Source organism: Hermetia illucens, chromosome 1 (genome assembly GCF_905115235.1).
Source record: "Hermetia illucens chromosome 1, iHerIll2.2.curated.20191125, whole genome shotgun sequence".
NCBI lineage: Eukaryota > Metazoa > Arthropoda > Insecta > Diptera > Stratiomyidae > Hermetia > Hermetia illucens.
Window position 1 is genome coordinate 21,162,813 of NC_051849.1, and position 16,504 is coordinate 21,179,316.

The 16,504-nt window shown below is 44.0% G+C and overlaps 1 protein-coding gene across 1 annotated transcript in view; it reads right to left on the reverse strand.

Moving 5' to 3' along the window:
- Nucleotides 1-476: 476 nt before the first annotated feature.
- The window catches only part of LOC119660280 (serine/threonine-protein kinase NIM1-like), a 131,425-nt gene continuing 115,397 nt past the window's right edge, over nt 477-16,504 (reverse strand). Inside the window, exons 6-11 of the mRNA XM_038068754.1 lie at nt 11,590-11,719; nt 11,359-11,516; nt 11,058-11,197; nt 10,773-10,949; nt 676-1,586; nt 477-613 (exon numbers count right to left, since the gene is read on the reverse strand). Coding sequence (XP_037924682.1) covers nt 571-613; nt 676-1,586; nt 10,773-10,949; nt 11,058-11,197; nt 11,359-11,516; nt 11,590-11,719 — 1,559 coding nt within the window. The 3' untranslated portion in view covers nt 477-570. The remainder of the gene's footprint in view (nt 614-675; nt 1,587-10,772; nt 10,950-11,057; nt 11,198-11,358; nt 11,517-11,589; nt 11,720-16,504) is intronic.

The window sequence follows — 16,504 nt, forward strand, 5'->3', positions numbered from 1 at the left end:
TTGGAGATAAGAAGGGCTTCTGATTTCCACTTGCTAATGCGCCCTTAACACTGGTCAGATGTCTTTTTGTGGACTTAGATATCAGTGACTTCATAGGAAATCGAAAACAGTTAGGAACATAGGGGATCGCCAGCAAGTGGTCCAGTAATGAAGCAAGTTAAATTGAATGGTTTAAAAGGTGTCAAGGGCTTGTTCTGAGAAATGAGGAAGAGATCCCAGATACTTGCTTGCATTTCACGATATTTGTCGAAAGGATCGAAAGTTCTATCGGCAGTGAGATGTCGGATGAATGCGGGTTGTTCGTTATTACTCGCTGCGGAGTTTTGGCGTTCATTCTATGTTATCCTCATCCAGTAGATGTCTGCCACAGGATATGTTTTTGACCTTATCGGAATCGTAGATACCGTGTGGGACGAGCCTTCCAACACTCCTTATTTACAATAATTGAAACCCACCTTGTTTTTTGATGCGTCAAATTTATTTACTAAATTCAATACCTTAAATATACTGTGAACCGTAAATTGAAAGAAAAATAATAAAATTTATTAACACTAACAGTAATCACTAGGATTAAGTTTTTGATTTCACTTGAGAATTATTGCGAGTAGCGAGCCTGGAAAAGAAAGGAGTCTCTTTAAAGAACTTGGGACCGACATGATAAATAGATGAACCTACTCTTTCCTGATAGCAGCTCTTTTTGCAGTATGTGATGGAATACCGGATGTTACTCGTCTCCTTGAGCTTGCTGTAAAGGATGCATTCCTACTGCACCCGGGGCTCGGTGAGAAATACGTGGACGGTCTAGAACTGTTTGTCGTTGGACTGATAGGGGCATTCGATTTTCTTGGCTGCACAGAATTGAAGTTAAGGTATTTGCTGAGCACAGGAGGTCGTAGCGCTGGTTCGGCCGGCACTGGCATTGCAGACCGGCTAATTTTTGGACTTATTGGTTGCACCCATGGCTTAGTTGGGGGATAACAGTTTGGAGCAGTGCAGGGACGAGGTTTCTTCATGGCAGCTGACTGTCGCTGATATTTTGGGGAGCACAGGTATTTTATGAATCGAGTCCTGGCGGTTTGTTTTACAGACGAGTTTTCCGAGCCGGTGTCGTTATGCATCGATAGGCCAGCAATGCTAGTTAGGTTGGAATCGGCAGACTTCCTGGCTACGCTCTCTAAGGATGGAACGATAACTGGGCGTTGTGGTGGTTTCATGTATGAGCGGTCTGTCGTACATCTTGGCTCTCCTTCGCTGTAGTTATTGTTGCGTTTTGAGTATATGCTGAAGGCTTTTGAAATTTTTTCATTGAGGAAATTCAACATTTTGGATGAAGTTGTAGACCGCTCTTTGGTAGTCATTTCCGGTGATCGTCCATCACCTATTCTGTGGTTTAGGTCTCGGCGAATTGGTAGATTGGTTTCCCGTTTTATTTGGAAATTCGTTGTAGCTTTCAGTTCATTCTGGATTTGAATACCTTCAGCAGTTGTTGGGCGTCTTTTTGGCCCTTCGTTGTCTGGATTTTGAATTATTCTGTCACGGCTTGTGTAGGTTAATGGACGAATTGATGCCCGTTTCGGTGACATCCCCTAAGTTTCGACAGATTAAAATATTAGATACTAGTTATATGTTATAGGTATATATAACACTTTGATTGACCTGAAATTTCTTCGCTGATATTCAATATTTATTTGGTATTTCCTTCCAGCGAAATTTGACAAGTTGAATTTGGTACTTAGGAATTTTATCGATGAAGTCGAACTAAACCTAGACTGTTGCACTGTGCTTTTGCTTACTTTTTAAAGAGCAGGGAGGAGGAGGGCTTAAGCATTTTATGACTAATTGGCAGTCAGACTTCTGAATTTTTGAATCTAGTTTTTAGAAAAATGAACCATGGGTCCATTTAGGGCAGAAGCAACTTTCAAGATGTTGACTTACTTCAGAATCTAGTGTAGCGTGACCGCAAAATTGGGCGAAATGTATTAGTTCGTTCATAAGTTGGCTTTTAATCTTTGGTGGAAAACAAAATTTTATCAAAATCGGTTTACTGTCTGTTTGCCTATTTTTTTGCCATTTTGTCACACCCAGTTTTCCCGGAAACCATTCGACCCGTTGATACGAAATTCGGTGAAAATGCCAGATTCATGAATCTCTAGTCATGCAGCAAATGGCATTTTGTTATGTCGAAGGGGTTCGAAAACAATTGGTATCCTGCAAAAAAGGGGTGTAATTTTCCTCACTGAGTATAGTCATCTGGGGTATCAAATGAAAGGGCTCTTTACACTTTACTTTTGACGTTGAAGTTCTGCGTTTTCAACAATCGGGTATACGCATCTAATTTTTCATGTCCATGATGGAATTCATTGATATAACCCCGTCCTGACCGTTTTGAGTATCGGAAGGGTTTGACAGTCTGAAAGTTATGGGGCAAATATTGGTATTCCTACTGGTTCCTAGTGACAGCTCACCAAACGAAACAAATTCGCAAAATATCGATGTGATGGCTGACATATCTACTGAATATTCAGAAGAACATTACATCGCATCATAATTTCGAGGTTAATGCAACTATGAAGCTGGTATTGCGGACGTTAGTGAAGTCTGTCAATTGAAAAGCTGGAAGGGTTGTGGCGAGATTTTGTATCATTTTAGCGGGATTTGTCGCAATGGACTTTGGCTTGAGTGGTTCAATTACAGTTTATACACTTTGGCCAATTTTTGCCTATCGTAGTATCAGCTGCTGGCAGTTTTTGACAATCTGTTGGTCAACCTAATTAAACCGTGGTATTTAGGCTTTTCTTGAAGTTACTTTACAAATGAAATAATACACGGTGGGTTAGAAAAACTTTAGCATCATTTTCATATTGTCCTTCTATCGTTAGCTGGTGGTGTATTATAAGACGCAAGGGGTGGAAAAGTCCGTCAGGCTCGAGGAAAATTTTTAAAATATGTGTAAATCCAGATAGGTTCTATGCTGTTGAGGGTGGTGGGGAGAGTATAGAAAGCGGTGGCGGGAGGGACAGTTTTTTGGAAGAAGAGGGAACGGATGAATATACGTTGCCTTTTTTCAACTTTAAGACAATCACAGTTACGCAAGGGTGGCCGGACCACGGAGGAGTACTCAAGGATAGTTCTCACAAAGAAGTTGAAGATAGTTAAGAATGTATGAGCGGAGTTCAAAATCAGAGGAGGAGCAAAGTATAAAGCCCCACAATTCGCAGTGCGATTGCTGACTTCAAGATCACGTCGAGTATCAAAGGGGAGTGTATTGTCGAAAGTGACTTCGATGTCTTGGGTGTAATTCCAATTTAATAAGGAATATCCGTCAAGAAAGTAGCAAAGGGAAGGAGGAGAAAGTGATTTACGATGCAAATGTGAATGTGAGAGGCACCATCCTCTTCAAGTCCAGCCAACTGGAATAACTCGAGATGTACAGTCTACCTTCATCCAGATCGAGCAGGCGGTGCGGGATCTTGGGCTGCAAATTAAAGAAGGCAAGACGAAGTACATGGTGGCAACGTCAACGCCAAAACCGGAAGAACGAACAATATAGAATCGCATTGCTGAAACGAAAACAATGAAGACAATAAGAGACTACAACTTTGAGATCGTTGAAAATTTCTCCTATCTAGGTCGAAAATTACAACCGATAACAGCTATAATGGTGAAATCCCTGCACGGTTGTTGGCTGCCAGGAAAGCCTATTTCAGTGTACGAAACCTGTTTCGCTAGAAACGTCTCACCATCGGGTCAAAGCTCTTACAGTTCAAGACAATGACCTTGCCAGTCCTGATGAGAGATCTGGGTACTTAGCAAGAGAGATTGCGAACTTTTGGCCGCGTTCGAAAGAAGAATTCTCCGACGAATTTTTCGGCCCTACATGAGGATGTACGATTCTGTAGCCAACATAATGACGACGTCTGTGAGCGATACCACGAGCGTCTGGTTGTGGATAAAAACCGGCTCAACAGGTTGCGGTGGGCGGGTCACCTAATCCGTATGGTTGAGGGTGATCCAGTTCGGAAAGTCTATAAGGGCAATATCTATGGCAGAAAAAGAAGACGAGGCCGGCCTGCCTGAGATGAAGCGGTGGCGTAGGTAAGGACGTCAGACCGCTTTTAGGGATATGAAATTGGTGGACCTCGGCTTGAAACCGAGGTGTCTGGAGTTCCTTACTAAGGCAGGCCTAAACCGAATACCGGTTGTTACGCCGTTGATGATGATGTCTGTGAGGAAGGAAGGATTGCCTAAAGGTAAGGGGAAAAACGGAACACCAGGAGTTGGAAGGAAAATATTTGTATTTTCGAAGTAACTTGAAGAAAGCCATACGGAAAATCAAACAGAATTGCTAGAAGCAAGTAGCTTTGAGTGGGTCTATTACGACCCGTAGGATACTATCTATAAGGTGGTAATAAGCAAGATACGTGGATGAAAATCTCCTCAAGTCGTGTATCCCCACTCCTGTTGAAAATAATTACAATTCCTTTCCATAGTAGTCCTTTTTGTCCCTGGGTTTACCGAAAAGAAACAATCAGAAGTCTGTGTACGTATTGGAGATAATAGGGCTCCAGAAATTGACTCAATTACGAGCAAAGTTGGCTGGTAGGACCTAACCAAAGTGATAAACATATCTGAATTATGCATCGCGGTTCTACTACGGAAGATCCGAAAACATTTGTCGTGCTCTCTTCAGATTCGTACCAATCTTTCAAACACTACCAGGAAGATATTAGGGTGGTAAGAGAGATGAAGAGGGTGGTCTATCGGAACAACAGTTTAGGTTTCGGACACTCCGTTCTTTAGTAGATGCGATGGCTATGGTTGTGGGGCGACTCCGAATGCGTTGGCCGATGCCAACTGTTGTGGTGACACGTTTGGATTAAGGACACCTTGACTAAACTGCGCGCTTTGTTATTTAACTCAGTCCAGACTTGCCTTTGAAGGAATACATTGTGGTAGCAGGTTTTCTCTAAGGTCTTACATTGGGACCTTTACTGTGGAACGTCATGGAGAATGGGTTGCTTGGTCTTTGCGTGTGAAAGAAAGCAACAACACCATTGAAACGATTCATGCTTTTAAATCATGGTTACGAATGTTTAACTTGCTTTGGCAGACGAAAAGATGGAGGCAGTCCGCATTACCAATCGTAAAAGCTAGTTAAACTTAAGCATGGATAGTACACCTAATATTGAGCAGGGGTGGTAAAATCCCTTCTATTATATGCGGGTTTTGTCTGAGGGTAGGCAAAGGAAAATGCTGTGAATGGAAGAAGGCCTAGTCCGGCTAGTAGATCGTGTTAAAAGTTAGCAGCAGGTATAGGACAGCATTGAATAATGTGTGTCACCTCTTCCAACGAAGGAAGGCGAATCTATCCGAAGTGCCTGCGTACTTCCAAAAAGGCAGTTGGGTCAATGCACGGCCTTGAGAAATGATTTGAGCGAAGACAGGGAAAGTTGAACTACCACCCGATACAGTTCCTTACAGGACAGTGTGATAATAGGAAGTATTTACAACGTTTCGGACTAGACGGACAGGCTGTCTTGAATGCGCCGCAGAACCCGAGAAACTGGAGCATATTATGCTTCATTACATGAAAGGAAAGGAGAAATTGTAGAGGTCGGAAAATGGTGATGTAGAAGGCGCCGTCTCTACGAATTAATATTTCACGGTGATCACGCGGATATATGGGCGGAAAATTGTGGATGGTTTTAGTGGGGGCGAATTACATGTGCTGTAACCTTCGCCTGTCTAAAGCTTCCAGGTCCATCGACAAACAAGTCGGGAAACCGGAAGCTGGGCGCTTCAGGTATGAAAGGTTTTGTTTGCTTCTTGTGTGAGTATATCTGAGTGTAGAAGTATCCCATTTGTACGTAGTCTGCTAAGAATATGCATTTAGCCTGTCAGATTTAGTACTTCAGGTTGTATATTTACACGGTAAAGACAACTTTGAGCTTCTACTGTAACTTTGTTACTAATAGCATGATTTTGACCAAACTTGCAGATAATATGCTTCATATTATATTTTACACTACTACCAACTTTTATAACTCTGAGATAAACTTAAGGGGGGGCGGGGTTTACTCAATTTTCCCAAAAATATGGTAATATACTATTATTAACTTAATTTGAACAGATATCGATATGGAGAGTATTTTGAGGCCTGGGCACCATATAGAGGCAGTTTCATGATTTTTTGCAGATTTTTCGGTTGGGTAATTTCTGAGAATGGGTCCGTTAAAGGACTCATCACTTTCCACCCCTCCAACTCCCCGTCTTTATAACAAATCTCAAAACTAAGACCGGCTTGACTATATTTGGTGAAAAAAAATTTTACACCCCCCTTTTACATGTATGGGCACCCCCCTTAATCTCAACGTAGAAGAATACCACTCACTGCATGTCTGGGGGTCCACAGGTCCGAGTTTCTCACCGAATTTCGTGTCAATCGGTAAAGTGTCTGTGACAGACAGACAGACAGGCAGATAGACAGCCAGAAGCTTCACCCAAAAGTTTGTTTGGCTTGGGGACTAGAATTAGTTTCTGCTTCTTCCATTGTGTAGGGAATGCTCCTTCTTTAAGGCATGTGGTGAACGCCTCGGCAAACATATTTGGAGCTATTTTGACTGCTGCCTTGAGAGCTTTATTGGGGATGCTATCCAAGCCAAGTGTTTTATTTCCAACAATTTTATCCGCAGCTTCGAGGACCTCCTTTTCGCTTACCATAGGAACTTCGGCGGTGTCTATCTCGATAGTGGGAAGGTTAGCGGTACTCACATTCTGTGGGAAAAGATTCGTTACTATTTCATCAAGCAGAGTAGGGCAAGAAATCGGTGGAGAGCGTTTGCCTTTAACTTTTGATATTATGGTTTTATAGGTATATCCCAGGGGTTCGTGTCAGCTTCAATACACAGTCGCTTAAGGTGTTCGCTTTTACTTTTTGTGATGGCCCCATGTCATTTCTTCCGAGCGTTTTTATATTCTTCATGTAATTGCTCGTATCCAGATCGGTTTCTATTTCGCTGACTGCGCCTTCTAGCCTTGAAGCAGGCCTTACGGCACTCTCCAATTTCAAAATTCTACCAAAAGTTCGGAACTCGTTCCTAAGATACAGCATATTTTGGCATGGATGCGTCACATGCTCGAAGCAACTTTTCGCCAATCTGTAAAGCTTTATTTTCTGCGCTTCCTTCAAGCGCTGTATTTTGCTGCAGAACTTCTTCGAAAATCTCCTCGTTAAACTTATTAGCTGCCCACCCTTCAGCTCTTGTCCGAGACCATTTCATTCGTTTACCATGTCTGATTTAAAAAATGATGGCCTGGTGGTCGCTATGTGTATATTCGTCACTGACATACCACTGCAGATGCTTAGCTAAAACATCGCTAACAAAAGTGACATATATCACGGACCCCATTTCTCTTACGGAAGGTGTTCACGCATCTAGTGTTAGTAACTACAAGATTCAGGCGAGAAAGAGCTTCGAGTAAATATACGTCCTCTTGTGTTCGTTTATCGGCTGCCCCATTCTTCAGTCCATGCGTTGAAATCGCCAGCCACTATCTTAGGGCTATGGTTATGTGCATCCGTTGCTAGCTTCTCCACCAAAGAATGGAACTCCTCCGTCGTAAGGCTTGGAGTCGCATAACAGCTGTAAATAGATATTCCGCCTATTTTTGCTCTAGTGAAGCCATTCTCAAGGGTCTTCGTGGTACCTTCTATGGCCCGATTTGCGCATGTCCATATCGCTAGTTTTCCGCTCTTATCTGCCACTCAGACTCCACTGTCTAGATTTTTATACTGCTCGCAGATAATAGCAACGTCGATTTTGTTTTCCAATATTGTCTGGGAGAGCAGGTCCTGAGCCGCTTGACAATAGTTCAGGTTTAGCTGTAGGAACGTCATTTGCGCATAGTGTTGATCGCCTTCTTATACCCCGGACATGTGCTGCTGCCTGTGATATGGGCGCTGTCAATGTCGTTTATTTGCCTGCAGAACAGATAATTGGGATTTTCTTCGCAAACTTTTACAATGTGGCCTTTTTTCCGCATTTTCGACACAGGTCGGACCTATCGTGAACGCTAGTAAATTTTTTTGCCACGTGCCCAAATTCCAAACATCTGAAGCATCTACTCTCGTAGTCAGCAGACGATCCAGCCAATCCGAAGTTTACTGGCAGTGATAGCCTTTTGGCCGCTTCAAGTCTTGGACTTATGGACGCAGTTTGTGTGCCCCCATATGCCTTCCTCAGCCGTAGAATATCTCGCTCCTGGACCGACTGTATTCCCAGCTGGGATCGTAGGGCTTGACAAATTTCTTCCTGCGTTGTGATCTCGTCCAAGTCTTTACACTCAATAACCACACGATTTTGGCTGAGCTTCACTTCTGCTGCTTCACCCAGTGACGACTCGCTTTTTTTCTGCAAGTCTTCTGACTTGTTTTCGCCTGGTTTGAATTCCAGCAATAGGTCGCCCTTCTGTGTTCGCCTTATGCGGTTCACACTTTCACCTAGCTCTATTAATGAGGTGTCTGTTTTGACCTTGCGCAGAGTATCAGCGTACGTAAGCTCACTTGTTTTTGTTATTATTAGCGCCTCGGGCCGGCTTCTTTTCTGCAGCTTTTTCTTCTTTGGGTGAAGCTTCGTCCTATAGGCCGATATGCCTCCTAAATAATACTGGCAAACTATTCGAACGAGTAATCTATAACAGATTAATTCGAATTGCCGAAAAGGATGGCGATCTCTCCGAAAATCAGTTCGGTTTTCGAAAGGTTAGGTCTACAACGGATGCACTTGTCCTAATAGCTAACAGCTAAGACCGCACTTGACGAGGGCAAATGTTGTGCAATGGTTACACTTGATGTGAAGAATGCCTTCAATTCCGCTAGATGGGGCAAGATACTTGAGTCCCTAATCAACTTAGGCGTGGCGAAGTACCTGGTGTGTATCGTTGCCGACTTCCTAATCGATAGAATTTTGTGCTGCGAAGCAGATGAAGGAACGAAATCATACCAAACGACATGCGGGGTTCCACAAGGGTCTGTCCCAGGGCCACTCATTATGTATAATGGGGTACTGACGTTAGAGCTTCCTACTGGTGTGTCCTCCATTGGTTTGGCAGACGATGTTGGTGCGACGGGTGTTGCACGCCTTCTCGAAGAAGTCGAGCTTTATACTAATGAAGCAGTCTATGAGATTAAACCCTGGTTAGAGAGTGCTGGTCTACAGCTCGCAGAGCATAAGACGGAAGTAGTACTTATTGCCAAGCGGAGAAAGTGCACTTCCATGAAGATCAAAGTTGGAACGCAAGTACTTAGGCGTAATGATTGACCAGAGATTAAACTTCAGATTGCATGTGGAGGGTGCAGCAACCAAACCATATAACATCGGAGCGCTGCTTGCGAGAATGCTGCCAAATATAGGTGGCCCAAGGCCGAGCCGTCGACTCCTTATCTCGAGGGTGGCCAGTTCGATCCTACAGTATGCAGCCCCAGTATGGGCAGATGCACTGAAAAATATAGCAAATAAGAGAAAGATTGGAGCTGCGTATCGAACAATATCCAATGAAGCAGCTTGCGTGATAGCAGGAATGGTCCCGATTGAGATTCTGGCGAAAGAAATACAAGGACTTTACGATCGAACGTACCTCACCGGAGAATCTCCTGCCCATCGGCGACAGTTCGCACTAGCTGAAACTGTGGCGGAATGGCAAGAGAAGTGGGACGAGTCAGAAAAAGGCCGTTGGACTCACAAAATCAAATGAGATATCTGGAAATGGATCGAGCGACCTCACGGCGAAATAGGTTTCGACCTAACTCAATTCTTGAGCAGACACGGAGGCTATCAAGAATATCTGTATCGATTTGGGCGTGATGATTCGCCATATTGCCCAAAGTGTCCTAATATTCCAGAGGACATAGAACACGTCTTTTTTCACTGCCCCAGATTCGAAGCCCAAAGGGTTACATTAGAAGCTTGTACCGGGGAGCAGTTCACACCCGAAAATATCAAAGAACTTATGGTGAAAGCCAAGGGGATATGGACCGAAGTGGAAAAAGTGATTGCAGCCAGAAGCTTAAGCAGGAAGAAGTCATCCGAAAGAATGAACGCGAGAGGAACACGAGCAACGAGAATATGAGCGCAGAATAAATTCTGACCCAGCCTCGCGACGTAATACCAAATGGGAGTCCCGTGGGGAGAGTGGAAGGAGAAGGAGGTGGTTTTAGTGGGTCCCACATAAACGTGTGGCAGGAGCCTGCGGTAGCTTTTGAAGCTTTCCACCTTCCATCGGAAAAAAAAAAACGACAGACAGGCAGACAGACAGACAGACATACATTGAGCCGATTTTAATGAGGTTTTGTTTTGCAAACAAAACCTTAAAAACACACTAACGAAAACAGGTGCCATCATTGGGAAACATATTTCCCATTGATTAACGGGCATATGTCCTCCTATCACAACAGTGGCATTTACGTCTTCCTGATCCAGCCCGAATATTTTTCAGCCTTTGACCTCACTTAGGAAACCATAAGGGAAAGCGTTCGGACAACCCTAATATCGAATATCTACCTTTCTTCTCACATTCAACAATAACAATTTCATCACTATGAGTACTAGGGCAAATGATCCGTATTTGTTGGCGAGAACTTTTTGCATAATTTCATAAGTTCCTTCAAAGTATCCGACGTGAAGTTGCCAAGATTGTTTACCAAAAAGTTATGAAGCATCTCAAATTCAGATATGCTTAAGGACAATCTTCAGAAGGTAAAAAACTCGACTGACCTTCAACACTTTGAAATCGATTCTTGGAATAATATTTATCGTCTTGACCTTCCTGATAAGATGCGCCAACTTCTCGATATTGTAAATTCCACCGATGGGCCCGTAAGGCGCTTTCAAGATTTGCGAGTACACCTCGTACAATGGTATCTCCAGAAAGTTGGAAATCTTCGACCCTATCTATTTGAGAAAATGAGGAAAAAAGGATCAAAATTCAAAATGACGATAAAGCCAAAATCCCCAACAAATTGTGAGTACGACAAAGTTCCAAATTCATTCCGTGCATACTTCTCGCTTCCAATCCTCATCGGGACTAGGGAATTCTGCAATTTGATTTCCATAAATCCAAGCGTGCTTTTGTAATTCTTTCATCGAAATGCGCTCCTTCGAGTTGGGATTCAGCATTTTCGGGATTAAATTTCGAAATACTGCGGAGAAAAACATAATGTTGCAGCGGGAATGAAACTTTTTGCTGAGTTCCAACAATGGAGGAATTCAAAATACGATTTCAAGTTGAATGCGACAAAAAAGAAAAACAACAGAAAGTGAAATGTGGGAAAATGGATGAAAATGTTAGGAGGAAAATTACAATGCGAACAATCCATAAGAGCTTTTTGATGTTTCATCGTCAGACCACGTTTTGTCTCCTCCATTAGATGTTTCCGTTTCTCTTCGTGTGTTACGCCCGCTTTGTAGAGTGTCTGAAATGGCAGCTTACCCATTATCATGCCATAGAAGACGACGCCCCTGCAAAGTGTTGAGAAGAGTGGAATTAAAAGTGATTACCTTAATTGAAATATCATATACGTTATCTACACACAAGCTCCATATGTCCACTTCTGCTCCGTATCTACGACCGCTTACGTACAGCTCGGGAGCCGCATATTCCGGTGAACCACAATGAGTCCGGAGAAATTCACCTGATTTGCAGAAATTGCTAAGACCGAAATCTGGAGATGAACAAATTAAATTGAATTTAACTTTTTTGTTTTCAGTTTATTCAGATAATATTTGATTAAAATAGATGTTGGTTCGCCTCCCGTGGGTATGCATGGACCTTCTCTATTTCTGTAAGACGTTGGACAATATGAGGTCAATCTTTAGGAAGTAGAAATAACTTATCTCGTGGGCAATGCACACTACCATCAAGCAGGCCTGAAGGGGGGCGACTCTCCCCGGTGGCAATATAATGGGGCACCTATTCATTCAATGCAGAAGGGTTGGGGGTGAAAGGTACATTACCAAGGAATGAGACACGACCTCAAATCCATGTTGTTCGGGGGAAAGAAGGGTATGGTATGGTAGGAAACCTGTGAAACAAAAATGTGGACCCTGTCAAGCTGGGTAACGAAAGATTTGTAGCTTTCAACCGAACAAAATGTGACAATCTTCAGATTAAGCACATTCCTCAGTAGAATACCTAACTACTCTTGAATTAGTAACCTGCCTGACCTTCGCTCATGTCACAATAGAGAAGAAAAGGACGTGCTGAGAAACGAACATAAGATTGGGGTAAGCCTCTAGAGTGTGGTGTGGTGAATCTTAGCCCTGATACACCATTATTTTGTTAGCACCACTGATAGCAGAGTTGTGGCCTCTGAGGTTTCCGCACCTCAATATCGGCCAGTAATTACGGGGTGGTCAAAGGGTAGTATAGGTCCCGGGGCGAAACGTGGATTGGTACCCACGATGGAGCATAAAACCTGGGAAATGCCTGCTGAACCAACACCAACAGCTCTACTACCAAACCCCACCTCCACGTGGTGACCGCTGGGAGCTTTTTCTTAACGAAAAGCTGCAGACGGAGAAGGATGAAGGAGAGTCTCCCGCGCCTAAAAACGGGACAAATTGTACCAACTGGTCCTCCAGGTTGGGGGTTGGGTAGGGCTGACAACCCTACACGGAAAACAACTTGTTACGAAGCCACAACAGGAGCCTCGGACAGGACGGATTTTAAAACGACGGATCCGGCAACGACAACGGAATAACGATTTGCGCATTTTCTCATGGAACGTGCACTCCCTGTACAGAGATGAAGCTGATGAGCAGCTAGCCGATACCCTGTCCCAATATAGGGCTGATATAACAGCGTTGCAAGAGATGCGATGGACAGGGACCGGTTTCCTGGAGAAGAGCCACTACACCATATATTATAGCGGTCATCCAGTAAACCATGTGCTCGGAGTAGATTTCTTAGTCAGCCAAAAAATGAAACCTGCTGTTACCGGCTTTGAAAACAAGCGAACGGCTATGCACTCAGCGCTTGCGAGGCAAGTTTAGAAATATAATCCTCATTAACGTTCACGCGCCTACAGAGGAGACTGCAGAGTCGGAGAAGGATACCTTCTACGAGGCAGTAGAACGAACCCTCGAAGCCTGTCCCAGATATGATATCAAAATCATACTTGGAGATTTTAACAGCCAAGTAGGGACGGAGCCCGTATTCAGGCGATATGTTGGCTCCCATAGCTTACACGAAAAAACAAATGATAACGGACTGCCGACTATTCAATTAGCAGGGTCACACGAAATGGTTGTCGGAAGTACCTGGTTTGCGCGGAAAGCGGTCCACAAACATACGTGGGCCTCTCCAGACGGGACCACTTTCAACCAAATTGACCACGTGTTGATCGAACGCCGCCACCTCTCAGCCTTGATGAATGTCAGAACATATAGGGGGGCCAATATAGACTCGGATCACTATCTCGTTGGCATGGTGCTCCGAGCTCGAATAACCATACCACCTAGAATCCCCTCTGACAATCAGGTGAGAGTGAACACTGAATCCATCCACAACACAACCCTCCGCGACACCTATAAGAGGGAAATGGATGCCGCAATAACCGCAGTCAACAGAGGACCTGGAGATGAAGCATCAACAAATGATCTTCACAATCACCTGAAGAAAACTGAAGACACCAACCACCACCAAGTTTAGGAGAATTACAGCCGAATTGGTTAAATATGGAGGCGACCAATTACACCAAGTGGTTCATCAACTTGTGCTCAAGGTATGGGACAGCGAATCAATGCCTGACGATTGGCAACGAGGCATTATCTGTCTCATACATAAAAAGGGAGATATCACACAGTGCAGCAATTATAGAGGTATCACGTTGCTGAGTACCATCTATAAGATATTCTCCACTATCTTGCTAGGCTGGATAGCCCCATACGCCCAGAACATCATTGGCCCATACCAAAGAGGCTTCACTCCAGGCAAATCAGCTACAGATCAGATTTTCTCTCTGCGGCAAGCGATGGAAAAACTATTGGAATATGGACAACAGTTGCACCATCTGTTCATCGACTTTAAAGCCGCCTATGATAGCATAGCCAGGGTAAAACTGTACACGGCCATGAGAGAATTCGGTATCCCGACGAAATTAATAAGACTGACTAGGCTGACCCTGACCATATGCGAGGCCAGACAAAAGTAGCAGGATCACTCTTAAGACCATTCGACATCAACAACGGTCTACGACAAAGGGATGCCCTATCATGCGCCCTCTTTAACCTGGCCCTCGAGAAAGTGATCCATGATGCTGAGGTAAATGCCATAGGTACGATCCTCTACAAGTCTACCCAACTACTGGGCTATGCTGACGATATCGACATCATGGGAAGAACCACCCGAGACGTACAAACTGCCTTCATCCAGATCGAGCAGGCGGCGATTGGTGCGAGATCTTGGGCTGCACATCAATGAAGGCCAGACAAAATATATGGTGGCGACGTCGGCACCGAAGACGAATCAACCAACAACATCAAACCGCACTGGTCAAACACAAACACGAAGAGGAATAAAGATAGGAGAATACAACTTTGAGATCGTTGACAATTTCTCCTATCTAGGGTCGAAAATCACACACGTAGCCTACACAATGACGAAATCTATGAGCGATACCATGACCGTCCGGTTGTGGATAAAATCCGGCTCAGTAGGTTACGGTGGGCGGGTCACTTAATCCGTATGGATGAGGATGATTCCACCCGGAAAGGGCAATATCTATGGTAGAAAAAGAAGACGAGGCAGACCCTGCCTAAGATGGAGCGATGGCGTAGGTCAAGACGCCAGACAGCTTTTAGGGATATCGAATTGGTGGACCTCGGCGCAAAACCGGGATGTCTAGAGTTCCTTATTAAGGCGGACCTAGACCGGATACCGGTTGTTGCGCCGTTGATGATAATTACTGTCCTACGCATTATGCCACCAATGTGAAGGACGTGAGAAGCGTAGGCACATTCGCCGTCGATGTCTAAGCCTTCTCCAGGTCGTTTTGAGAAAGAAGCCTCCGAGACTATCCCTCTATTGTTCTATGCTATGCATTTTTAAGGCGACCCAATAGTAATAGAATTGTTGCCCTTTCTCATAGTGGAACCTATCCACATCTTCTAATCAACAACATCTACCTACCCTGAATGTCGACGTAGCTGTTCGTTGGAGATCGTGCTGAACCAACGGACCTTGATGACTCGGTGGAGGGTAATGTTAACGAAGCTGGGACGCTTTCGGACAACAGTGATGGTCACTCTCTACGTGCTACTCCCATGTAGCAGTGCAGAGACTATCTTAGGCTAGATCAACCTAAACGTGACATCGCATTTCCAGATATACGACAAAACACCGAAGATGGATTTAGTGCTATGATTGAGTCGACTAACATCAAGTTCGATGTTACCCTTAGCAGAAACAACGCTGCCAAAATAGACAAATTGAACAAAGTGTTTCAATGCTCTGTCCCTTAATGCAGGAAGATTGCGAAGACCCGTCTGACCGAGAACCTTGGCTACTTTTCAATGAGACTGTGCTTCAGTTTCATTATCATCTCACTTAATGCTGCGTGAGTGATAAACTGACAGCAGTGGGACGACAAAAAGGAGAACACAAATATCCATGACCACCAAGCGGAATTCGAACCCGAGGCAATGAGTGCGAGGCACTGACGCTCAACCAGCATGACCGTCGTACAGATTTGGTTACGTTGGCATTTATCTTCAGTCCCACTCCTTATCTTTTTTATAAGACCGAGAACCATTTAGCCAAGGTCTAAGACATGGTAAGGGAACTAGTATATGTTATTAACATGGACGAGGTGTTTGGAAAAGATGTTATGGTTCATGGAAGCTTTTGACGTTCTCCGGAAATCAGCAGGAACGATATTGCCGATAACGAAAAGAAATATCACGCTTTGGACTTCGCATTCCTTTGAAATGTTACCGAAATGCAACATGTGAAGTTTCGCGCCATCATACGTCAGTCTAATAATAGTTATTAATTTATCTCTGCTTATAGCACTCCAGATACCCCCTTACAGTTTACGCTATCGAAGCTTTCTCGAAGTCGATGAAGTGGAGATGAAGCGAAGATATAAGATCCTGACACATTCCACAATGTGATCATTAAGTCTTTACCGTGGCTAACGCCCAAGATCCAGGGCAAAAACCAACCTTAATGAAGCTTTCGAGATAATCTTCGATGCGAAGACGACTTTACCCCGCTTGAGCGTATTGATGTCAATTTAGTCATCCATTTGGGGGAGCAGTTCCTATTCGCAAGTCACGGTTGGTTGTCATATTATCCACAAGAGGTGCAACTTCACTGCCATTATATAGTTGAGGAATGTGATGAAGTGCTTCCTCCATCATTTTAGTAGTTCAGTTCAGGAAGCCTAGCGATAGATGCCTGTCACATTGCTATTTTAAGGCTTACAACAATCTGTAACCTCGTTCGT